This window comes from Rana temporaria, chromosome 13, assembly GCF_905171775.1.
Source record: "Rana temporaria chromosome 13, aRanTem1.1, whole genome shotgun sequence".
Lineage (NCBI taxonomy): Eukaryota > Metazoa > Chordata > Amphibia > Anura > Ranidae > Rana > Rana temporaria.
In genome coordinates, this window is record NC_053501.1 from 37,117,700 (window position 1) to 37,143,287 (window position 25,588).

The window sequence follows — 25,588 nt, forward strand, 5'->3', positions numbered from 1 at the left end:
CGCGTCTGTCGCGTGAAAAAAAGGGTCCGGGACTTTTTTTCAGGCGACAGGCGTTGCGCGTCTATGAGATGTGAACCATCTCCATAGACAGCAATGGGAATTCTCCCCTCTAGCGGCAGAAGCGTCCCGCGTCGGGCATTTGTCGCTTAGGTGTGAATGCAGCCTTAGGGTGCATTCACACCACGATTTTATCATCCTACTTGTTCTCACGATTTTAGGTTTGAAATCGTACAAATCTGTATGGCAAAACGTATCCATTCACTTCCATTCATTAATGTAGGTCCCCAAGTGCATCCGATTTGATCCGCATCAGATTTGATACGATTTAAAATCGCATCAAAAATCGTGTTTGACCACGATTTTTGGTCCTGATTTGAAATCGTATTAAAATCGTGTCCGATTTTCGTATTAAAATCGTGTCCGATTTTTTTTTTTTATATTGTGGTCAATCTAAATCGTATGTAATCGGATGACTGATCCGATTACATACGATTTTGTCATATACGATTCCATCCGATTTAACGGTCCGATTATCGGATGTAAAAATCGTGATGTGAACCTAGCCTAAGCCATACACAGTGAGGATTCTATCCTCTGTGCTCCACTTCTCTGCAGCCACGGTGCCCGGGTTCTTTCTCCCTTGTCAGCCACAGACTTGTCTGTTGCCTCACTGATGTCTCGGCAGTCTGCACATGAGGGGTTGAGGACGGGAGCGGAGCGCAGCTCTGCAGCTTTCCACCCTGCTCTCATTACTCTCCTGGAGACAGCTCCTCCCGCCTTTCTACTGATCTGATCGTTAGTCAGTGGGCGGGGCTGACGCCAGGTGAGACGTAAGAGAGAGGTGGGCTGAGCAGTTACATGAGTGAGCGCGCCTTATACAAACACAAGGCAACGTCCGAACGACGGGAGTGCTCTCCCGGGAGGGGCGGGCACAAATATAGATTAATACGGTTGCATGCATCGGTGCCACCCCAATCGCGATGCAGCGATTAAATTTGACAGCCTTAATGTGAACGTGTCCTATAGGAAAACATGTAAATGAACTGTAATGTGTTTCTGCAAAAAGCACCAAAAAACAGAGGTGTGACCCAGGCCTGAGATGTTTAACATAATGGGGTTAAAAAAAAAGTACAAACAGCATATCGCTACTGTAAGGGGTTCATTTTTTTTTACTGTGGGACAGTGAAAATAATATTTACAATAGCAATTTGCTTTTTTGTACTATAAAGGGCTAATTTTAGTTTTAATCGATAATGAAATTAAGCGATTACAATTTTTATAATCGATTAGTTGTCAATTATTCGATTAGTTGTTTCGGCCCTACTCTCACGATGGATTTACTCAAATGTCTAATGTACAATGAAGAAATAGAGAATCAATATTTACTAGCATTAAGAGGGATTAGAAGTTGGAACACTTGTCAGATTTTTATTGCTGTTTGTGTCCCCCTTAGGCTGCATTCACACCTGAGCGTAGGGCGTTCGGTCGTTTTTTCGGGCGTTTTTTTTCGCGCGTATTCATGCTTATTTGCGCGTTTGCATACAGCGTCGTGCGACGTTTTTGTACTTCGGCGTTTCTTATTTTAGCCAATAGGAAAAATTATCATCTTTTCATCACTTGTTGCTATGTTGGTAGATTTTTTTTAATCTTCTGCATGGGCGACAAGTTCTATTGATTAAAGCGACGAAACGCCCATAGCAAACGCCTGTTGTCGCGCGATACGCTCAATACGCGCGTTTCCCATTACTTTCTATGGGGAAAAAAAAACGCTCAAACGCCTCTGTCGCTCGATTCGCGCGACAAAAAAAGGTCCGGGACTTGTTTGAGCTTCGCGCGACAGGCGTTTGGGCGTTCAGGCGTTCAGGCGTTCAGGTGTGAACAGTCACCATAGGGAATAATGTTAATTCTCCCCTCTGGCGTTTGTGAGCAGTGCGCTTCAGGCGTAAAAACGCCTAGGTGTGAATGGGGCCTTAGAGATTCACCTTCCATTTGTACTGGTGGCAATTAATAGCCAAAAGTGAAAGCAGAAAAGAAAATCCCATTTTTATAACTCTCCCTTACGCTAGCCAAAATGTAGTTGTGTGTTTTTTTGTTTTGTTTTTTTACCTTGAGTTCTACTTTAATGCCATATCGGGGCCATATGGTAAAGCAGAGGCACAGTTTTTTATGGGACAGATATTAGGGCAAAGTATATAAAATTGGTTTATAAAATGTTTTTTTTTTTCTTCTTCTTCTTTGTTACCAGTTGTTTGTTTACACTCCTTCATTTTTCAGAAGTGGTTTTAATATTTTGTTTTCTCTCCTGTTTTTAGAATCGAGATCTTGGCATGCAGTAGGCACAAAGTGCAGCAACATGGATTGGCTGTGACAATAGGCCTTGTGTGCTGGCAGCTAGGATGACTTCCTGCAGAGCTGGCCTCCACAGGGATCCACTGAAACTCTACTTACCTTGTCAGCACATCAAGCGGTAAGCCAACTCCCCAGTTCTGTGTGTGTGTTTTGTTTAAAAAAAAAAAAAAAGGTAGAGGGGGCACAATGCTTGTGCTGCTCCATGGTGGACCTAGAGTGAGGAGTATACCTTGGCTGTAATGCTGCATGGTGGACCTTCTAGCAAAAATACTGATTTTAACTTTGTAAGAAACAAAAAGGTTTAGTCTTTAAGTGGTTAAACTTTCCTTAGACCCCTTTAACACGGAGGCATTTTCCAGGCGCTTTTAGGCTAAAAATGGTGCCTGAAAAATGCCTCCCTTGCAGCCCCAGTGTGAAAGCCTGAGTGCTTTTCACACTGGGGCAGTGTGCTTGCAGGATGTTAGAAAAAGTCCAGCAAGCAATCTCTTTTGGGCGGTGCGGGAGCGGTGTATATCAATACGCTTTGCAGGCGCTTTTAACACTTTATTTAGCTGCCAGCGGGAGTTAAAAGCTCCACACTAGTGGGGGGGGGGGTAAAGTGCCACTATAAAGCCCCTTTCACACCCGGCGCATCTGTCAGCTCAGCAGATCATCTCTCTGTGGATCTCTGCTGAGCCGGCAGATGACAGGTCCCTCTCTGCTCACTGAGCGCGGAGGGGCTTGTCCAGTGCCGCTGTCTCCTATAGAGAGAGCTAATAAAAACGGACAGCATGTCCGTTTTCATCAGATCTCACTCGATCCGCCATGGATGTCTGATTTTATCGGATCGGGTTGGATGTCAGCAGACATGTCACCGCTGAAATCCGGTGCTCCATAGAGATGTATGGAGTGGCCGTTCAGATCCGCCAACAAAACAGACAGATGAACCTGAACGGGGTTTTTTTTTTTTTTTTTTTTTAAATAATCATGCAGCTCTAGCCTGTGCTGGAATTGATAGAGTAGAGATAGAGTAGGGCTTTGTATGTATGTGGGAACGGGGAATTTCATGTCTGCTGAGGAGGAAGTTCAGATTGATCTAATTTTAGTAGTAATTGCATGGCTGGGTGTCCAGTGTGTCACTGTGCCTTTTTGAGGAGTGTGCTCCCTCCAGGCAAACCTGCCCTTAATTTATCCACTGCTATATAGTCCCCAACTTGGAAGACTCTAAAAAATATTTGGACCACCGTACACAGTGGAGCCTTGATGTAGGCACTGCAGCTTCCAGATAGATTTGCAAATGTGTGCGACTAAAACCTCCTGTTAAGGCGAGTTGGACAGGGTCAGTTTATACAGTTGTGTTTTTGCTGTTTTGTTTTTTAGAATAGCTGGTAAGTGTGCTGGGTATTTTATTTGGGGGGTCTGCAGTGAATGTGAACCTGTTCTACAAAGCCATTTTAAGACTGTATAAAACCAAAAATGAAATGTATTGCAGCTTACCAATTATTTGTGTTGGCTGAATTCACTTTCTCAAGTTTTTTTTTTTTTTTTTTTTTTGTGTTTTTTTTTTATTTTTACCTGGTGATCTGGTCAAATAACGCCCCTCCTGTATTAGGATGCCAACACTCTGGATGAAAGAGCCACTGACTACTTTGGATAGAAGCATTGTCAGTCTTTATATATTCAAAGGAGGTACAGGTAGCACATTGCATCTCTTCCATTGACCATATACATATTTAAATTCTCATCGTTCTTCCATTTAAAATCAAGTATTCACATAGTCCATTTTTATACAGAGAAAGTCACCAACAGTCCATCTACAGACTATGGGGATACTTATAGATAATAAGACAAAGTAAACAGAAATATCTCATAATATCCACCTGATCCATCTCTGATTAAGTCTTAAAGTTTTTAAGCCATATGGTTCCTATACATCGCTGTATGTTTGCGTCCAACACCCCACTACTTTTTTATTATCTTTGACCTATATCTGCGCTCTCCCACCTCCCTATCCTTTTTATATTATACCAATCCTACCCCCCCCCCCCCCTCCAAAAACAAAATCCTATCAAGTCCTCTATGGCCCCCACATTTCTAACCCTGTTGAGCCATTCTACAATCGATGGTGGTCTGGAGTTTTTTCCGACGTTGAGTGATACCTGCCTTAGCCTTATTAACAAGATGGCACAAAACTGAATTTTTATGTCTGTGTATTGGTATTTGTGAAAGATGTAACAAAAAGAAAGCGGGAATATCTGGCACTGAGTAGGTTGTACATTTTTGGGAAATCCTTTTGAACTTCCAACCAGTAGTGTCTGATCTTGTGACATGTCCAAAAGATATGCAGCAGGGTTCCCCGCCCCTTTTTGTGACTCAACCCTCTAACTTCTACCTCTACAGAACAGCTTGATCTGTTGAAAAATAGATTTATTGGCAGGATCACCAGGTGAAAAAATATCACATCTAAGAATTGGTAAGCTGCATTACAGATTATTTGCTTAAGGAAAAAATGAAAAGGTGAACCAACATTGGACACACACTGTGTGTGTGTGTGTGTGTGTGTGTGTGTGTGTGTGTATGTATTTTCCTCGTACAGGACACCAGGTTTTCTAAAATTCCTACATCTGGGTTATACACCGCTATGGTTGGTTGTTTGGATGCTGGCAAAAGAGGCTGCAGGGGCACCCAACTGTATAACCCCTCCCATGCCTAGCTAGCCTCAGTTTCTTACTAGTGTCATTAGGTGGCGGACCTCTTCTCTCTGTGGAGAAACATAACTCTTTCTATGGATGATTCTGTTCCAAGATTATGTATTCCTAGTGCTGCAGCTTCTGGAATAGTGGACTCTGTGGGGACCATCCCTGGATCTGCTTAGTTGAGTATGCAGGGCCAGCTTGTAGCATTGCTTTGCACAGGATCTTGCTGTGGATGATCCTTTTGACACATAGTGCAGTGTGTGGAATTGGTCACAGCATACTCTGCAGGTTCAGAGCCCAGTCTTTAAACACCCCTTTGTGGGTGTACTAAATAAGGGCGAAGCCAGGAAACGTTAATCCCTCCTTCCAGCTATAGAATGGTGAATACAGGCCACAAGTCCTTTAGGCATTGATCACAGGGTCCCATGTTCTCCTCTTTGGGGTAAGTTCTCCAGGTAATGGTAGAAATGGTGCCACTTCGGAACCAGGCCTTGTTTCGCACTATTGCATGACTGGCTCGGTGGATATAGCTTTTAAATGCCGGTCAGCAGAACTCCCCTGCAAGAACCACTTTAAGCAATGACCCTTGGAAGGTGAATGCATGTTTGGTCCCTTCTTGGATTTGTATTTCAGAAAAATCACCACAGGTAAATGCACTTTCCTTTCCCAGAGGAAAAAAAGCTTGCACCTACTACAGTAGGTGCTTTACTGCCAGTGTTAGAAGGGTTTTCGTCCTCTGTCTTCCAATGTTAAGGCTTAGTCAAGAATAACCTTTCGTATAAAGAAGTGGTCTTCTAAACTAGTCAAGGCCAGTTCAATGGTGGGGAGCCTGTCAGCCATTGCTGTCTTAAAAAATATCAAGATGCCTGCGTCGTTGCTGCACACATCCTTATCCAGCACTTTTTTGCCTCAAGACAAACCTCTGTCCCTTCGTTCTTATACCGGGCTCCTCTGGGCCCAGAGGATGCAATTGATTTGTGCTTGAGGGTTTTGAGTCTTATGTATGTGTGTAATTTTGGCACACTGTCGAGTTGCAAGGTCTGGACCGAGACTTGGGATATATATATATATATATATATATATATATATAATTACATTTTTATGGCATGGTAAATTTCCCCCCTAACCTTGGGAAATGTTCTCTTCCTTGTTTGCACCATGAGTTACCTCTCAGCTACTGACACCTTTTTAAAAATCAGATTCCCTCTTTTTGCTTCTTAAAGGTTCCCACGAGGATTTCCCTGCCTCTCGCTCCACCATTGCTATGTGGAATCGGCCAAGTTATCATTAGCTCCTGTAGTTTGAAGTATAGTGTTCCTCTGGTAGAGGCACACTCTACATGATCTGTTAGTGCTTCATGGGCTTTTTAGCATCAGTTTCCCAAATGTGCAAGACTGACATCTGGGCACCCTTTCACACACTTCAGCTTTACTAGGTGGATGTTTAAGCCTCCTCTGATGCCAGTTTGACGTAAGGTTCTACAAGCTGCTTAGTATGTCAAGCTGGTCTTAACCTGTTCTGTGGGACTGTAGGTGGTGGTGGTTGCTGTGATGCCCACCCTGTTATACTGATTTTGGATATCCCAGTCATAAAGATGGAAAAAAAAAGCATGTGTACTGTACAAGGAGGAAAGTGGTGTAAAGAAAACGGGGGCCCTCCCCTATGTTCTCATCTCCCTGCTGCTTGCTAAAAAAAAAAACTTAGGCTAGCTGGGAGTGGGGGAGGTTACATGGGGGATGTCCCTGCAGTTTTTCTTTTTTGCCCGTGTCCAATCATCTGAAGTAGGCTACATATAATCTAGTTGTAGTGATTTTGAAGCCTGCGTCCTGTATTGTAATTATTAATTCTGTTATCTTCTGTTTGGGTAAATATTTCTGTCTTTCCTCTTGCTGATATTTGCCCTTAATTCCAATATCTGTGTCGGAGAGCAAGATGGAATATTTCTGCCCTTTAAAAAAAAAATAGTAATCCAACCCTGGCATAAGGAACACATGCGCTGCAGTTTCCTCTGCGACGCTTCAAGTTACCCCCCTAGCCCCATAGCAGCTCATCTGCCCCCACACTAGAGTCCTCTGCTGGGGGGGGTAACACAGCAGTGTCTAGGTAGCATCCTCCTACCTTACAACGAATGTACAGCAGAGTGGAGAGTGTGAGGCAGCACTGGACTGGGGGACGGTGAGGTGCCGGTGTTAACTTCCACCCTCTGTCTAATCCTGTGCTGCATGTTCTTTGTTCTGCAGTGGAAGCTGAGGGGGAAGAACTGGCAAAAACAGGAAAGCGCTCACAATTGACCCATCGGCTGTCTATGGGTAGATCGTGATCGACTGGTTGACTATCCCTGGAATAAAGCATATTTTGCTTTTATTGTCTTCTCCTGGTGTCACTGTGTAGTTGTGTGTCTTTATGTGTCTGTGTTTTTTGTCCTAAACTCAATGGGGCAGAAAGTTGAGGGACAGGGGTTTAACAGATAATTGGCAATAAAAACTTGACAAATGGTTGTTGCTCTTCCCCACTCTTTTTTGAAAAAGATTTTGCCTGGAGTTTGGTTTTTAGCTTTATGTATCTTGTTCTATCACAAATCTTGTTTAAATTATTATTCCATTATGTCTGATCTCTCACTCATTTCCCTTGCAGGGCTTCTGGAATGCCTTTAAAGCCATATCACAAGCTACAGAAAAAAGAAGCCGCTGTTCTAGACTTAAGGTCAAATAAAGGCATGCATCTGAACAACCAAAGCTTAGCCAAGGAAGAACAGTGTAATGGTGCAACCAAGAAATGTTTACCCTCTAATGATAATCAAGGTCGCAAACCTCTGGGGACTATATCTCAGAACACTATGTGCAATACCGCTGCAGTGAGCCCATCTAACGACTTTGAGATGCGTTCAAAGAACGTTCCAAATGAAATTCACCAAGGTGATGATGAGGGGTGCCACTTGGACAGCTGTGTACTTATAAAGCCTGGCAATACCAAGGAAAAGATTGCCTTCTTTGCATCACATCACTGCAGTAACAGGAACAACTCGATGAAGCTAAAAAGCACTGGGGACATGAGTGGAAGAGCTGCTAAACGTCGAAAGAAATCTGACCTAAAACGTGGAAAGAATCACTTGGAGAAGGTGCATGAGGTGCATAAAATGTGCCTCCTACCGGAGTCTTTCCCGAGTGGAGTTGAAAACTGCTCTATTTTTGTCACTGATGATGGAATTCTTCCCTCTCGCCCTCTTTCTGTAATCGAAATGGTATCTTTTCTAGAGGAAAGGGCAAGTGTGTTACTTTCAGACTGTACAAAACCTTTCAGCATTGCGCATCCTTCGAAGTGTGTTGGACTTTCAAAATGTGGCCACCCGAGTGTTTCCTTGATGGCGCTTGAAGCCAATGAAGCTGCTTCTGATAAAGAACATTCTGAGCAGTCAGAACTGGAATCTGTATGTGTCTTGGAAATGGTTGCGAAACTGGAGTCTGAGTGTTTGAAGCACCAGAGTGAGCGGGAGTCCGGTGGACTTTCAAGAAGCAACAGCTTAAGGAGGCATGTTGGACGAATGTTGCTTGCCAGTGGCATGCAACAAAATGCTAGCCATCCATCCAAGCCTTCCACTGCTCTTGACCCTGATCAAGAACTTGCTGCTTCTGCTATGGAGAACAATATCCTGCAAAATAAGGAAGACCTTTGTTCTGTGAAATCATGGGAAAATCATCCTTCAGCTAAGCCCCAAGATCTGCCACCTGTAGAAGACTGTTTCGTGGCCAGTGTAGGCTTGGAGTTTGTCAAGGAGACTTATTTAAAATTAGGATGCAAGGGTGATATTGCGGTAACTGTGGATCCTTGTAAATTTTCAATTTCTGTCTGTATAAAAGCTGTCGAATGTGTCCCGAATTCATTTGAGAGTCCGACTCCCAATGACCAAGTGGATGATAAAAAAGTGGAGGCGTCTTCTGACTCCACCTCTCTTAAGGCTGCCAGTGTATTAATGAACACTATGTCACAACAGAAAAGAGGGCACATACAGGATAAAGCTTTAACTGGGGACACTTCTCCAGGGAAAATATTTTTTCCAAATGATCAAAAAGGTTCAAAACGTGCACATGGACACTTCAGTCCAGAAGTGAAGTCTGGGGCAGAGAACCAGGAGAAAAGGTCATTTGACAATACTCTGTGTTTGCAGAATAGCTCAATGATTGCACAATACTCAGTCACTATATCTTCACTTGGAAACGTAACTCAGGTACTTGACTCCTGCTCTGTAAAGAGACAGGTGTCGCATGATTTCCTCGAGACCAGATTCAAAATTCAACAGCTGTTGGAGCCTCAGCAGTACATGGCATTTTTGCCCCACCACATACTGGTGAAGATCTTTCGTTATCTTCCCACACGAACCCTGGCAGCCCTAAAATGTACCTCTTGCTACTTTAAATTTATCATCGAACATTACGACATTCGACCGTGCGACTCGCTGTGGGTCCGGGATCCTCGCTACAAAGATGACCCTTGCAAACAGTGCAAGAAAAAGTACGCAAAAGGTGACGTGTCTCTCTGCCTTTGGCACCCCAAACCTTACTGCCAAGCCTTGCCATATGGCCCTGGTTTTTGGATGTGCTGCCACATGTCTCAAAAAGATAGTCGGGGCTGTAAGGTGGGGCTTCATGACAATCGTTGGGTGCCTGCTTTCCACAGCCTTAACCGAACAGTTTGCAAGAAGTCGGAATTGGAATTTGAAGAGGATTAAAATGGTATTGGTCTTGTCGAGGAGGACCTTCGTACCCCATGCTGTTTACATTGTACATATTCATGGGGATATGAAACTGCACATACTTTGACGCAAGAGCCTTTACTTTGGTTTTTTTATTTCTTCAACTGGATAATTAGCCCTTTTATGTAAATAACTAATAGGTGTACATAAAAAAATCTATTGCTAACTGACGCAACCTAATCTTTACAATGCAGATCTGAAAGTTTTGTGGCTACAGGTGGGCGTGTGTTGTGCGAGTGTATGTATTTGTTTTTTCCTTTATTTGTCTTGTTGATTCTCTATATCCTGTGTTTGTGTGTGTTTGTTTTTTTTTTTTCTTTTTAAAAAAAAATATACAGGGCTTGAAGCATTTAAAGTGTTTATTATATGGTTTAACTGGACGGCAGCATAATCTGATTGGCACAAGTGTCTGGAATACTGTGATAAGTGAATATGAGGTGATCTATTGTATAGTGGCTGACTGTAAAAGGAGGAATTTGTCTTTAATTCAATAAAAATGTGCATCCTGAATCTCGCTGATTTGTATGGATTTGACATTTTGTCAACTTTTTGTGTTCAGGTTTTATTTTTTTTTTGTATTCATTTTTATTTTATTTTTTTTGGTTTTGCACTTTTTATATTTGTACCAAACACAAATCCTTGTATTGTAAGGTGTGCTGGTTCATTTCCTTCTCTGGATTGTATTCAGTAATCTAGATGTACACTTATGGAAACATTAAAACAGTTTTAAAGGCAGAATTGTTAAAACTTGAATACGTATGCAACCTTAAGTAATTGAGAAACTCCACTCTGTATTTAGGATCCAAAATGACCACATACCCTAAAACCATTGTAAGTAAAAGGATACATGCACATTTGGGATGTGTATGCATGTATGTGTGTGTATATATGTATATATAATTTTCAGACCCCTGAAACAGGTTTATTGATAACAAAGTCTTAGGTGTGTGTTTTTTTTTCCCCCTCTTTCCCTAGCTGTATAATTAGTTCTCCCCAACACACCCCCACCCTAAGTTGTATTAAGAAGCTATGGCACTATCCAGTTCTTTCGATCAGCCTACTGGGTTGAGCGAGGGGAAAAAAACAAAAAGAAATAATAAAACAGGAGGAGCCTCTGTACTAACAATCTGATGTTGGCTCAGCAGGGGAGAATAATGTACTATTGTGTTCTGACGGGGGGGGCGCCCCCGCCAGAACTCTCCGGTCAGCGCTCTGAGGAGCGTGGATCTTGTGCCAATCGGCAGACCATTTTTCAGTCATGAATGGACGGCTTCTGTCGGACCGGCGGGCGTACACACAGGCCGGATGTCACCTGGTCTCTATTGAACCGGCTGATGCTGCCCGATATTGATTTTAAAAATGAAAAGAGCTGTTGATAAAATTGTCAGCTGAACAGTGCCTGCATCCAGTCAAATGCCGATGCTGTTTAAAGGGTTTGTAAAGTCAGAAGTGTGTGTTTGTGTTTTTTTTTTAAATCTTAAGGCATTCTATGCATTAGCGTAAAACGCTTTCTGTGTGCAGCAGTCCCCCCTTGGCCCCCCTAATACTGGAGCCTCATCTCTGTCCAGCGATGTCTGCGAGTGTCTCAGCCGTCTGTGACTCTCCCTCTTGCTTGGCTGAGACACAGCAGCGGTGTCATTGGCTCCCGCTGCTGTCAACCAAAGTCAGTTAGCCAATCGGGAGAGAGTGGGAACGGTCGAGCTGCAGCTTTGTGTCTGAATTGACACAAAGAGCTGCAGCTTAGTTCAGCTTTGAAAAAAATAATACTTTTTTTTTTTGATAAAATTCTGTAAGTAATTTTTCACCTTCACTAATGTGTGCTCATAAGGCAGCACTAATATGCAGCACTGATGGGCAGCACAGATGAGTAGGCAGTAGGGGTGCAACGGATCAAAAAACTCACGGATCGATCCTCGGATCAGGAGTCACGGATCGGATCATTTTCGACTCAGTAAAAAAAAAAAAAAACACAAGACAAACAAAAGTTTTGTCTTTTTACATTTTTATAAAAAAAAATTTTTTTACTACTAATGGCGGCGATCAGCGATTTTTTTTTTTTTTTTTTTTTTTTTTTTTTTTTCCCGTGACCGCGACATTATGGCGGACACATCGGACAATTTTGACACATTTTTGGGACCATTACCGTGGGGAAAATGGCAATTACAGTGTTACTGTTTTACTAGTGTGGGGGCAATGTTGGCTATGGCTATTATTAATAGCCATAGCCAACATTGCCCCCACACTAGTAAACCAGTAACACTGTAATTGCCATTTTTGCCACTGTAATAATAGTCATAGCCAACATTGCCCCCACACTAGTAAACAGTAACACGGTGTGTGTATAGCCATTTTTCCCCACTGTAATAGCCATTAGCCAACTGACTGTACTGATGTACTCGGTCCGTCTCACTGTACTCAGGTTGCATGCAGAGTCAGCGCGCTCTTGCAGAATAGAAAAGATCCACGAGCAGAGGGAGGGGTGATGACGTCGGCGCGCACCGCCGCCGAGTGTACCAAGATGGCCGACCGCTCCGGAGCTAGGCCGAAGCCGCGGCCTTTCCTAAGTTCCGCGGATCGCATACTGTGCCGATCCGAACAGGTCAACCCGTTCGGATTGCGGATCGGGCACGATCCGTTGCACCCCTAGTAGGCAGAACTGATGAGCACTGGTGGGAATCACTAATGGGCTCTGCTGGGTATCACTGATGATCCTTGCAGATCCCCCGTCATGAAAGCTGCTTATCGGTTCTCCTCTACACATGTGCTGTCGGCGTGAGTAGAGGAATGACAAAAAACGTCACTTCCTAGTTACACTGTGATTGGACACAGCTGATCACATAAAGAGCCTACGTCATAGGTTCTTTACCGCACAAGTGGCATGTTCTGAAGGACGTTATATGATGTCCAATCAGAATGGGAAGGCCACAGCCTGGCTGTCATTTTTGCTATAGGCCTGGCAGAATGTGGTTAAGTATTTTGACAGCTGGCATCTAGATAGATCTTCTTGATGGCCAGCTTTAGATTGTCTTTTGTTCCTAGACTGCGGCGTCCAGTGACCAGTTGACGTGCCGGACCTGGCCCTATGTTGCCTGTTGGGGATGTATGGTGCCGCTCTGACAAACTGAGGGTCAGAACTAATACAGCTTGGAAACTGTGTAGCCAAGATTCACTAAACCAATGTGTGGTTTGCTTGGGGGAGATTTAGAGTTAATGGTTGCATTAAAAAAAAAAAAATAATAAGTTGGCACATAAGTACCTGACTTTCATGACCTAGGCCTCCTGTAATCTCTTGTACAGCAGTGCTCTGATTGGAAAAAGGAAGGCAAACCCAAGCGACATGCTGACAGGAGTGAGCAGAATTATGTGCGGCTGCCTTTTTGTTATCCAATCGGCTGCTTGAGTCTGATTTTTTTTTTTTTTTTTTTTTTTGACCTGTGTTTAAACAATGCTGTGTTAAAGCAGTGATCATGGGTCATAAAACTAGATGCACCGAACTGTATTTTAAACCTGTATGCTCTCTGCCAGGAGCTCTTGTGCCCTGTTAATGAGAGATTGCATATGAGGCATCAGTCAGATGTGTGTGTTTCTAAAATTGTATGTGTTTTGTGTTTACTTTACAGCTGTGTCTTTGGAATACTTCTTATTTATTTTTTTGTTTGTTTAACGTGCTGACTAGAAGCTTGTTTGTTTTTGAATCAAATGGGTGAGAGGAGAGATACAACTCTTGCTTTTTTTCTTTTTCTTTTTTTTTTTTTTTTATTAATAATTTTTTCAATGCAGAATTTGAAAACCTGCTTTTTGATGGTCACTCCCCCCCCCCTCCTACTGTCATTAGGGAGGGGCTTGATTTTTTGCTCCTGTGTGTGGCCATTGGTGTGAATTATGGGGGGTGGCATGCATATTGTAGGCAAATTCTTTCTTTTCGTTTTAATATTGGTCAAAGTAATAGAATCTTTTGTCTGATTTAATGTTTTTTTTTTTTTTTTTTTGCCATCTTTGGCTCCACTAGAGTAAATTTTGCACTTTGGGTGACCTTGGTTTCACTGAGGGAAAGTCTTGACACAGGCAGCATCACAACTGGCAGAGGTTGTAAGGGTTTCGAGCCTTCTTCATTGCTAGACATTGCACTCTCCTTATTTTTATAATGAAGATATACCGCCACATAATCATGAAGTGTATAGAGAGCTACAGGAACCTCAAACTCAAGAAGGTATTTTATGGCAAGTACAACATTTTTTTTTTTTGTCTGTATACAGTAATACCTCGGATTGCGATTAACATGGTTTATGAGCCTTTTGCAATATGAGGTATTTTTTCTTTTAATTTATATATAATTATAATATATATTTAATCCGGACTCAGTTTGCGAGCATTGTCTGGCAAAACGAGCAACATTCAAGCCTCTGCGCAGTACTGCATTTGACCAGAGGGGCGGTGGGTGCCCGTGACACTCTGAGACGTTTGCAAACCCTCCTTTCCCAAGCCTTTGCGAATGTCTCTGGCGTGCCCCCCACACTCCCTGGTTACATGCGATACTACATACACTAGCAGTGCCACTGGAACAGATTATCTGAGTTTACATTATTTCCTATGGGGAAACACTCTTTGATATACGCTTTGGATTACAAGCATTCTTCTGGAACGAATTATGCTCTTAATCCAAGGTACCACTATATTGGCAGGATCAACAGGTAAAGTAATGCTACTCACTTTGTAGTGAACTGAATGTTCTAGAGATATTGTCACCTTGCAGATGGGGTAATCTTGGCTAGACTTGATTTTAAATGGCTGACACCACACCTATGCAGTGTGTTGCATGTTTGTGTGTTGTATTAAAGTGTTACAAAACTCACAACAGTAAAATCGGTCTGTATATGCAGTAAAGCATGCTTGTTATACTCTGGAACCGAAGGGGTTAATCCTCTGCATTGTGTAAAAAGACAGTGGAAGATCTGTGCATACAGGATTCAAACAGACTTCAAAACATGTCCGGATGAGACAGAGCCTTTGGAGTCAGGCTGCACATGCTCAGTTTGGAGTGTATTGTTAGAGCGGTTATTTTTTCCCCTTGGGAGAGTACATGTGATTAGCACAGGGCCAATTGCCTCTGTCCAAAGTGTAAGGAGCTCTGCAGCCTCATGGGACAGCTCAGTGCAGTATGAAAACTTATCCTACAAGCTTCACCGAGAATTGATAAAAATCGCAAGACTGCTATATACTGCTGAGAAAAGGTATTTGGCAGTTTAGATATACAAAGAAAGTAATTGCATTTCCATATTCTGTGGGAGACCGTATAGTGAATGCAGGGTCCTGCGTTTAGTATAACACTTTAGATGACCCTTTTTATTTTGCATGGGGTGCCAGTGCAGGCCAAACCTTACACCACAAAATCCCATAGCTGACAAACTGCTGAATACACAGATGGAATTTATACAAGGCACCAGTTTACCTGGCAAAAGATTTGTCCTTTTTTCATCTTGTCCTGCTTTGCCCCTCTCCACAACCCTGTTTGGCAAAAGGCAGGAAAGCAAATTTTTTTTTTTTCTTTGCCGACATTTATCAATTTTCTCTGTACCCCCACCGTGTGTGGACAGTGAAAGGAGAAGCGACACACTGGGAAAGATTTACTAAAACTGGTGCACTCGTGCATGGTAGCCATTCGGCATCCACTGTCGGCTTGTACAATTTAAGCTTTGAAAATAAAAACTGAAAGCTGGTTCCTATGGAGAGCTGCATCAGATTTTGCACAGTCCAGTTTTAGTAAATCACACACACACACACACACACACACACACAATCGGACTTTCCGACAACAACAGTGTTTTATTGGATAATCTGACAGTCTGTATGCGCCATGGGACAATTTTGGTCGGAATTTCCATTGACAAACGTTCGCTTGTGAATGCTCTCAAACTTTCCGACAACAAATGTGTCCGATTGGATTTTAGTCCGATGGACTTGTGTACACACAAAGTATAAACGCGCATTCTCAGAACTAATGCTAACCATAAGACAGCCTTATCAGAAGTTGCCCCAACGGGTGGCACTAAAGAGCAGAAAAACCATGTAGTACATCTATTATGTCACTACATTTGTGGGCTGAAAATATTCTGCTGTGTGTATGCATGCCAAGTTCACGGCTAACGCCTCTTGGGACAAAAATCCACGGAAAAGTCAGATGGAAGTCCGATCGTCTATACGAGGCTTAAGTCTGTTCTGTCACTACTCCTTTTTCTCATTATCGGTGTATTGCATCACTACTGGCTTCTTGTGCTCCTTCTGCCTCCCTCAGTCTGAGCTCTGCTTGGTAGTAAATTACAAAATATTGATATGAAGCCAAAGTAAGGTACTCTACCCCCCCCCCCCCCCCCTTTTGCTTATGGGTTATCTGCCATTCACATTCTTGCACTCAGCACCTCAAACGTTCTATTGGACTTCTTGTTCTGTGCTGCAATCTCCACTTCTAGGTCATTAGGAACCCGCTATCTTCTCCCAGTTTTTTTCAGATTGACTTCTGATAATGCAGCATTGGGTCCTCCCTCCAGCATGGGTTTATTTTACTCAAGCTGGAGAGTGCAAAGTCCTGGTGCATCTGTGCATGGTAGCCAGAGCAGCACCAGATTTTGTGCACTCCTGTTTTAATAAATGAACCCCAATGTGTGAATCTTAAGTTCATGCCTCCTGGTATAAGTGGCACATATGACAGGAGGGTCACAATGCAATTTTTGACTTGGAAAGAATAGAAGTGAGGCGGTGACAGAATAAAATAAACAAGTTTTCTGCTTCTTTGTTGTCTTTTCTGCCCTGGTTCAAAAGCCAGCAGAAGGGGTAACCAGTGGTCACTGGGCTAGGACACCGATAGCAAAGGTGCAAATAAGAAAGCTAAAATTGGGGAGAAAGCTGTAGTCAAAATCTGCTATTCCATAGTGTGTTGTCGAACGTCCCAAATGTTGTCTTTAAAACAATTTTTATCATGCAAAATGGATGCCATTGTCTCAAGTCATAGATATTTTAATACAAGATTTAAAGCAGTATTAAACGCAAACATTTTATTATATTGCAGCTTACCAATTTTTAGATGTGATGATTGCCTTAGTTTTCTACTCCTAGGCTTTTCGTTAAGTAAGTGGTTTTCAAAAGAACAAGCGCTCTTCCAGATGTATCAGTTTAGGGATGTAACAGCATTTAACACTTGCAGGGGTGCTTACAGTATTCATTAACTATCTTTATCCTACAAATGTACTGTAACCAAATATAGTGAGTTGGACTTCAAGTTGTTAATGTATCTAAATCTGTTATTTAATATTGGCAGCTCCCCCGACCATTCTGCTGTCCCTGTGCTCCTTCATCCAGTGTGGGGACCCATTAAGGCTGTATTCGCACTTATGCATTTTTTGTGCATTTTTGCATATTTCTGTAGGAAACTGTGTTAAATGGACATTAGCGCAAAATGCAAACCGCACTAAAACTGCATAGGTGTAAATTCAGCCTAATACAGGAGTGTAATTGGCCATATCACATGGAGAAAAGCCTAAAGAGAAATGGAATGCAGCCACCACAGCTAATAATTGGTTAGCTGCAATGTTACATTTTTGGGTTTGATACTACCCGGCGTTCCTCTAAGGCAGGGGTGTCAAACGCAATTTCATTGTGGGCCGCATCAGCATTATGATTTCCTTCAAAAGGGCCGGTTGTATCTGTAAGATTAGGTGTCCAGCACATCCCCTTCTCTTACATTAGATGTCAAGAGCCACCCCACCATCAGAAGTTGAGTCCCCCACTCTCCTTTACATCACAGTGCACCCCCTTTCCTTATGCTGCTGTTGGAAAGCAGAAAGTGAGCGTCTGGAAGAGGACCAGAGGAGGGCTGGGGGTGCGAGGGCCACATTAAATGGCCTGGAGGGCCATATTCGGCCCGTGGGCCTTTTGTTTGACACCTCTGCTCTAAGGGAATAGTAGGTTTTCTCCAGGACTGGGCACTTGTCTGCTTTCCAGCAGAAAGAACATGGATTCCAATTAAATTGTGATTTACAGCTGGCTTTTTATTTGGTTTGTTTAGAAGAGAGTTCACTGAATTTTTCCAGAGGTGTCAATTTTACCCCAATAATGGGGATATTGTCAGAACTGCTAAAATTTTTACTTTTTATCTGATTTATGATTAAAGAAATCTGGAATGTGAAACCTTTTGGTGTGGTACACTCGTTTTTCTTTTCCTTCAGGTTTTAACTGTGGAGTCCCTGCTAGCAAGATTTCCTTCATAATAGGTTCTGATGCCTGTTTCCTGCCCCAGAAATAAGGGCAGAAAAAGCACTTCTGGCCGTTGAGGCCAATACAATCAATGTAAATGTAAGTTTTGAGGAGAGAGCACTGCTGCCTTTGAAGAATAGGGGGGAGGAGAAATAAGTGCATATTTTTGCAAGGAATAAAGTAATTTTATTTATTTTAACAGGAGTTGGCAAAGCATTTCACCTGTGCCCAGTGGTGCTATGTCAGGATCCTGCAGACAAGCCCCAAGAAAAAGGATATAATTTTAGTTAAAGCTGTACTCTTAATCCAAAAGTCTTTACTTTGGCCTGATTCACTCTACCAGTGTTCCTACCTCCGGTAATGCATATTACTGGCGTTGCTATTCATTTTGAGCGGCATTCAACAATTGTACTCATTGTGGTGTGTTGCCCAAAAAAAAAATGGTTTTGGTGCACTAAATTAGTACATTTTTGGATCAGCTGCATGCAGTCCATACACCAGAGTGTGGTGGGGATGAGGCGATTGGCTGCCGAGGGAAAAAAGACCACCAACAGTGAAGATGCATAACTGTCTGAAACCGTGTGTCTAGGCAGAGTAGTAGAGACCAGGTGCCAGTGAACTGCTAGATATTCTAGGGCAGTGGTTCTCAACCTGGGGGTCGAATGATGATTTGCCAGGGGTCACCAAATCTCGGGCTGTTCCTGAAGCCTGCACCGCTCTCCCAGCCTTTTTGCGGCTGCCCACTTGGTCTCTTTCGCAGCCACTCATTCGGTTCGCGGCATGGCTGGGGGGCAGAGACTAGAGGTCAGCTGACAGGTGAGGAATGTGAAGTGGGAGTGGCTGAAGGAGACACTATCTCCTGATTTCGGCATAGGTCTCTGACACCACAAAGTCAGAGACACAGTGAAGCTGGAGACCTGTGATTATAGATGCCATTAAAAGTCCCCACTACAGTTCTCAGATCAGCAAATGGCTTTGTTTAAGAGCACCTAAGTTGGCTGATCAGAACTCCCCCCCACCCCCCGCCAAGGAGTAAGAGAAGGATTAAAAATAGAGACTACATGGAAAGGGGAGGGGGGAGGGAGAGCAAGAATAATGCAGCGTACACAAACGATCGGAAAGTCCGATGTGAGCTTTTGGTTGGAAATTCCGACCCTGTGTATGCTCCATCAGACTTTTGCTGTCGGAATTTTTGCCAACAAAAGCTTGAGAGCAGGTTCTCCATTTTTCAGACGGAAAAAGTTCCTATCAGAAATTCTGATCGTCTGTAGCAATTCCGACGCGCAAAATTCCTACGCATGCTCGGAAATAATTCGATGCATGCTTGGAAGCATTGAACTTCATTTTCTCGGCTCGTCGTAGTGTTGTAGGTCCCCGCGTTCTTGAAGGTCGAAAGTTTAGAGAACTTGTGTGACCGTGTGTATGCAAGCCAAGCATGAGCAGAATTCCGTTGGAAAAACCATCCAAGGTTTTTCCGACAAATTCCGATCGTGTGTACATGGCATTAGAGGAAGAACAAGAAAGACGGCTAGAGAGAAGGATGAGGGGGAAAAACACCCTGCTATAAAATCGTAACATTTTTCATACCCTCTGTCACCGCTAGTTCACAAGGGTAGAATGTCAGCCCGGTCAATAGGAACGGGCCTACATTGGGCCTTTGTGTATTGCAGTCAGGCTGGCTTCTGTTGAAGGCTCATGAATGAATCACCGTGTCGGAATACAATAGCTCAGCAGGGGAGATTGCACTGGCGGCGGACCCGAAAAAAGGTTTGCAATTCCATTGCATAGAGCTTGTATGTATAGACATGTTTGTTTAAAAAAAAATCTTTTTAAAATCACTTGAAGTGCTTTCAGGTGAAAGCACTGTATGTTGTGTGCGACTGTAGACTAGAGCATTCATGACCTAAACTAACATCAATTAAAGTGTTAATACTCACCTGTCCAACAGTCCTTTACTGGCACCTATAATTGGGCTTCTTTATTGGTTGGCATAGGAGGATGTCATACCAGCCTGCTATTGTAGGCTGAACTGTGCAGCTCAGTTTTACAGTGCAGAAAAAAAAAGGGTAAGCAGGCAGGGACATTTTACCACTTCATTACCAGCCCATAATCGAATGACGTCCTATCCTGGGCGGACGTCGTATGACCCAAATTCACAAAAAGAGAGGTTCATTGTTAGTGTTTACTTGTACCTCCAGCCCACCACAAGGGAGAGAAGTGAAAGCACTGTGTCTCGTGGTGCACTACTTATGCTGGCCGTACACTATATGAAAAATCGGTGAAAATCGGTCGTTTAGACAGTTCGTTCGTTTTTCGAACAGTTAATGGGCACAAAATCGATAATTGTCTGGACATTTTTGAGCCGAAAAAACGAAGGACAAGTTTGCAAATTTTCTACTGAACGAACGATAAATCGGAAAGTTAATGTGTTTCCCGTCCGAACTTTCTGCACTAGGTATATGTAAAAAAAAAAGAACCACATTTTTTTTATGTCCACTGAACGATTTATCGGTCATTTACATGATGGCAATATCGTTTGCGCTCATGACAGAACTTTCGTTTTTCTAAAGTTCGTTCGGACAATTTTTCGTGGAGTGCATTAGGCCCCAAAAAATAAAAAGTTGTTATGAGCCTTGTAAACGAGTACCGTATATACTCAAGTATAAGCCGAGTTTTTCAGCACTTTTTTTGTGCTGAAAATGCCCCCCCCCCCCGGGTTATACTCAAGTCACCTTTTTGTGCCTGATTTCCCGTACTTTGGGTACCCGGTACGTGGCGGCCGTAGGTCCCATGGACTTGGCACACATCTAGCCCCACTCCTCCTCTACAAGTGGGCAAAGTTTGTTGTCCGGGGGCCCTACGGCCGGGGAGCACCGATTTTTCAAAGCCAGGCACCTCTTCCATAGACTCCCATGTTAAACGGTCATTTCTCCAGTGACTTTGGTGACCCGGTACCAGCCAGTCGTAGGTCCCCTGGATCCGGAGCTTGGCACACATGTAGCCCCATTTCTCCTCTACAAGTGTGCAAAGTTTGTTGGCTGGGGAGCACAGATTTTTTTTTTTTTTTATATAAAGCCAGGCACCCCTTCCATAGACTCCCATGTTAAACGTCAGTCTAGGCATGGGCACAGTGAGGCATGCAGATAAACACCCTAGGCTTATACTCGAGTCAATAGGCTCTCTTTTTTTGTGGTAAAATTAGGTGCCTCGGCTTATATTCGAGTATATACAGTAAGCTGCCTATAAATATACACATAGGTGTAAAATGGCCCAAAATGTATAGTATTATGTTTGGGGCAAGCGTCCGCATTCCAACTCCAAAATCTTACTACAACTAACAAGCTAGTACAGTTCTGCTGTGCTGCCTGGTCGGGACTCCATGCCCTAGGGCCTAGGGGGAAGCTCTGCTCTAGAAAGTCATAGTCTAAAACTCCAAACTCTTGGGGCCATACAATAAGACAATGATGCAAAAAATGCAGGAATAAAATCAACAAAAAACTGCCCGATACTTCACTGTAATGATTCAAATATTGGAGATAAACAGCATAGCTCAGCCACACAAGAATTCTGTATTTGAGAAATAGGTTAAGTCTCTGACCTGGTCATTGGAATTGAAGAACCATAGTGCAATCTGCACCAGGCCATTCAAGTAAAACATGGCAGAAAAGCTACACCATCCTATACAGGTTTAGGTACAGCAATGGGACAAATACCTTCAGTTAAACTGGTATGATCAGCAATTATAGAAAGATTCTGGTTACTGCCGATAAAGGAGGTTATTCTAGTTTTACAGAAGGGATCACACCTTTTCCATGAAAGACTGACCGTTCCTGACCTGCTGACCAGAGGCCATCAATGCCTCGATGGGCAGAAAAATGTTTGCAGCATCAGGTACTTGACAGTAATGGGTTGATTTACTACAATCAGAGTGCAAAATCTGGTGCAGCTGTGCATGTAGCCAATCAGTGATTATAAATGATCTCCTTGTTAGCCAACCAATTCCGTTTCCGTTTAAAATAGAAATGATAGGCAAAAAATGTTTGTATAGATATAAAGAAGCATTAGAAATACCCTTTTTTAGAAGTGATCACATTCCCTATATTCTGGAGGGAGGAGAAGCTGCAGCACACTGAGCTTACCAGTGAATGGTTGTGCAGCAGGACATGTCTGTCTTTATGAACCTTGCTTTGTGCACTGTTCCAAATCATTGGTGGGGGGGGGGGGCCTTTGCCCCTTGGTTCCAGTGAAGGGAACTCTTAAAGGGACACTAAAGGCAGAAATGTTTTTTTTTTTTTTTAAATAACAAACAAGTTATACTTGCCTCCGCTGTGCAGTTAGTTTTGCACAGAGTGACCCCGATCCACGTCTTCTGGGGTCCCTCGGCGGCTGTCTCGGCTCCTCCTCGCAAAAGCTTTCCACGTTCATGCGAGCTCCCTCGCATGGTGGAAAGCTTTTGCGAGCGCGCTCCCGTGATACATCGGCGGCCATAGCCGCCGACTGTATCACTCGGCCCCGGCACGCCGCGTCATCCGCTGTGATTGACAGCAGCGCCAGCCAATGGCTGCGCTGCTATCAATACGGCCAGGCTGGGAAACCAAGAACATCACGTGAACGCGCCCGGGAATTTCGAACGGTCAGGTAAGTAAAACGGGGGCTCGGGGGGGGGATGGGGGGGCGTTACCATCAGATGTTTTTTCACCTTAATGCATAGGATGCATTAAGGCAGTGTTTCTCAATTCCAGTCCTCAGGGCCCCCCCCCCCCCCCCCAACAGGTCAGGTTTTCAGGATTTCCATTATTTTGCACAGGTGATTTGATCAGTTTCACTGCCTTAGTAATCACCACAGCCTTTTCATCTGAGGGAAATCCTGAAAACCTGACCTGTTGGGGGGGCCTGAGGACTGGAATTGAGAAACCCTGCATTAAGGTGAAAAAACTTTTACCTTTACAACCCCTTTAAGGCTTCAGCATACTAAGACATTTTTGGACAATTTCATGCTCTCAACTTTTTAGGAATAGTTTGGGGACAGCCCCTTCCTGTTCCAATATGACTGCTCACCAGTGTACAAAGCAAGGTCCATAAAGACATGAATGAGCGAGTTTGAGGTGGAGGAAATTGACTGGCCTGCACAGAGTCCTGACCTCAACCCAGTAGAACACCTTTGGGATGAATTAGAGCGGAGATCCTCAAACTACGGCCCTCCAGCTGTTGTAGAACTACACATCCCGCGAGGCATTGTAACACACAGACATGACTAGGCATGATGGGAATTGTAGTTCCTGAACAACTGGAGGGCCGTAGTTTGAAGACCCATGAATTAGAGCAAAGACTGCGAGCCAGGCCTTCTCATCCAACATCAGTGCCTGACCTCACAAATGCACTTCTGGAAGAATGGTCAAACCTTGCGGACAGCCTTCCCCGAAGAGTTGAAGCTGTTATAGCTGCAAAGGTGTGGCCAACTCAATATTCAACCCTACGGACTATACAACTTTTGTTGTCGGATTTCCTTCAGATTTACCAAAACCATGTAGTGCAAGGGCCTGACTGATACAAATTAAAAGTCTTAAGTTTTGACCTCATATTATATGGCTAATTACCAGACAAAAAACATTAAGTGGGCTATATAAGGTATCGTACATACTCCAGTATAAGCTGAGTTTTTCAGCACATTTTGTTCTGCTGAAAATGCCCCCATCGGCTTATACTCGAGTCACCCTTTTTGTGCCTGATCTCCCAGACTCTGGGGAGCTGGTGCCAGCTGGCCGTAGGTCCCCTTGGCACATAGCCCCATTCTTCCTCTACAAGTGTGCAAAGTTTGTTGTCCGGGGGACCTATGGCCGGTGAACATCGATTTTTCAAAGTCGGTCCCCCTTCCATAGACTCCCATGTTAACCGGTCATTTCTCCAGTAACTTTGGGGACCTGAACCTCGGCACACATGTAGCCCCAGTTCTCCTCTACAAGTGTGCAAAGTTTGCTGTCTGGGGGACTACGGCCGGGGAGCACCGATTTTTCAAAGCCGGGCACCCTTTCTATAGACTCCCATGTTAAACGTCAGTCTAGTCATGGACACAGTGAGGCATGCAGGTGGACATCCTAGGCTTATACTCGAGTCAATACGTTCTCCCAGTTTTTTTGTGGTAAAATTAGGTGCCTCGGCTTATATTCGAGTATATAAGGTATTTACTGTCAGAAAAAAATGTTTTACTATCCAAAGTTAAAACAAGGGCAGAAAATGTGACAGATGGAAATTTGAAACAATTGACTGACAGCCGGCTTTCGGCTTTGTTCACATCTAGGCGTTGCTATTTTACAGGCAGTTTCAAGGTTAAAAGGTCACCAATGTAAAAGCAGTAAAATGCCTGTAATCTGCCAAAAAAGAAGCTCCTGTACTTTTTTGAGTGACAGTGATTTTGCTTCAGGCAACAGAACACTCAGCTGTGAACAGGGGCCATTGAAATGAATGGGATTTGTATTGTTGGCCCGTTTGGAGGTCTGGTTCACACCTATGCATTTTTTTTTTAGTACGTATTAATTTTTGCAGAAACGCACTGCAGTCCATTTAACATGGTTTCCTATGGATGTAGTTCACATCTGTGCATTTTATAGAAAGGGCCAGGAACTTCTTTCTGGTTCCATGGACTTCAATGGATCAAAAACATGCATTGAAAAATGCAAACTGCAACCTGCATAGGTGTGAACCAGGCCTTGGGTTAGATTCACACCTATGCAGTTTTAGTGCTTTTTGTATTTTTGCAGAATTGCACTACAGTCCATTTAACATGGTTTCCTATGGAACACGTTCTGTAGTGCAAATCTGCAAAATGCACAGGTGTGACTCCAGCCTTAGAGCTGAGGCTTACAGCAAGCAAAAAAAAGTCTAGGTGTGAACAGAGCGTTAACGTTCATGTAAAGCAGTGTTTCTCAATTCCAGTCCTCAGGCCCCCCCCAACAGGTCAGGTTTTCCCTCAGATGAAAAGGCTGTGGTGATTACTAAGGCAGTGAAACTGATCAAATCACCTGTGCAAAATAATGGAAATCCTGAAAACCTGACCTGTTGGGGGGGGCCTGAGGACTGGAATTGAGAAACACTGATGTAAAGGCAGGTGTCTCAATACTTTTGGTAATATAGTGCATCTGGAATATGAAGTGTTGGATTAACAAACACTTTAAGCTTTAATTAAAAAATAAAAAATGCTGGCACCACATTTTGCACCCTCCATTTGCATTACATCAATCAGTGTCCATCTGGATACATATTTACATTATACTTTAAAAGAAATAAAATACTTATGTGATAGAAAGTTTTAATAAATACCCTACTCAGATTTCTTTATAGGTTTACAAAAAAAAAAAAATCATAATAAAAACGTGTTTAGACACAGCTCTCCCTGTTCTTCAGCTCTGGGGACCGATCGCGGGACTCCAGCAGCGATCGGGTCCTGCGGTCATGGAGCTTCGGACCGGGTATTGGGCGTGCACCCGCGACTGGGCACTTAAAGAGGACGTACCTGTATATGCTTGTGCCCAGCCGTGCCATTCTGCCACCGTATATGTGCAGGAGGCGG

General features: G+C 43.4%; 1 protein-coding gene across 2 annotated transcripts in view; it reads left to right on the forward strand.

Moving 5' to 3' along the window:
* The window catches only part of FBXO34 (F-box protein 34), a 52,854-nt gene extending 42,566 nt beyond the window's left edge, over positions 1-10,288 (forward strand). For both annotated transcript variants that reach the window (XM_040332521.1, XM_040332520.1), the window contains exons 2-3: positions 2,313-2,467; positions 7,659-10,288. In XM_040332521.1, coding sequence (XP_040188455.1) covers positions 2,397-2,467; positions 7,659-9,750 — 2,163 coding nt within the window. In that variant the 5' untranslated portion in view covers positions 2,313-2,396 and the 3' untranslated portion in view covers positions 9,751-10,288. The remainder of the gene's footprint in view (positions 1-2,312; positions 2,468-7,658) is intronic.
* Positions 10,289-25,588: the final 15,300 nt, after the last annotated feature.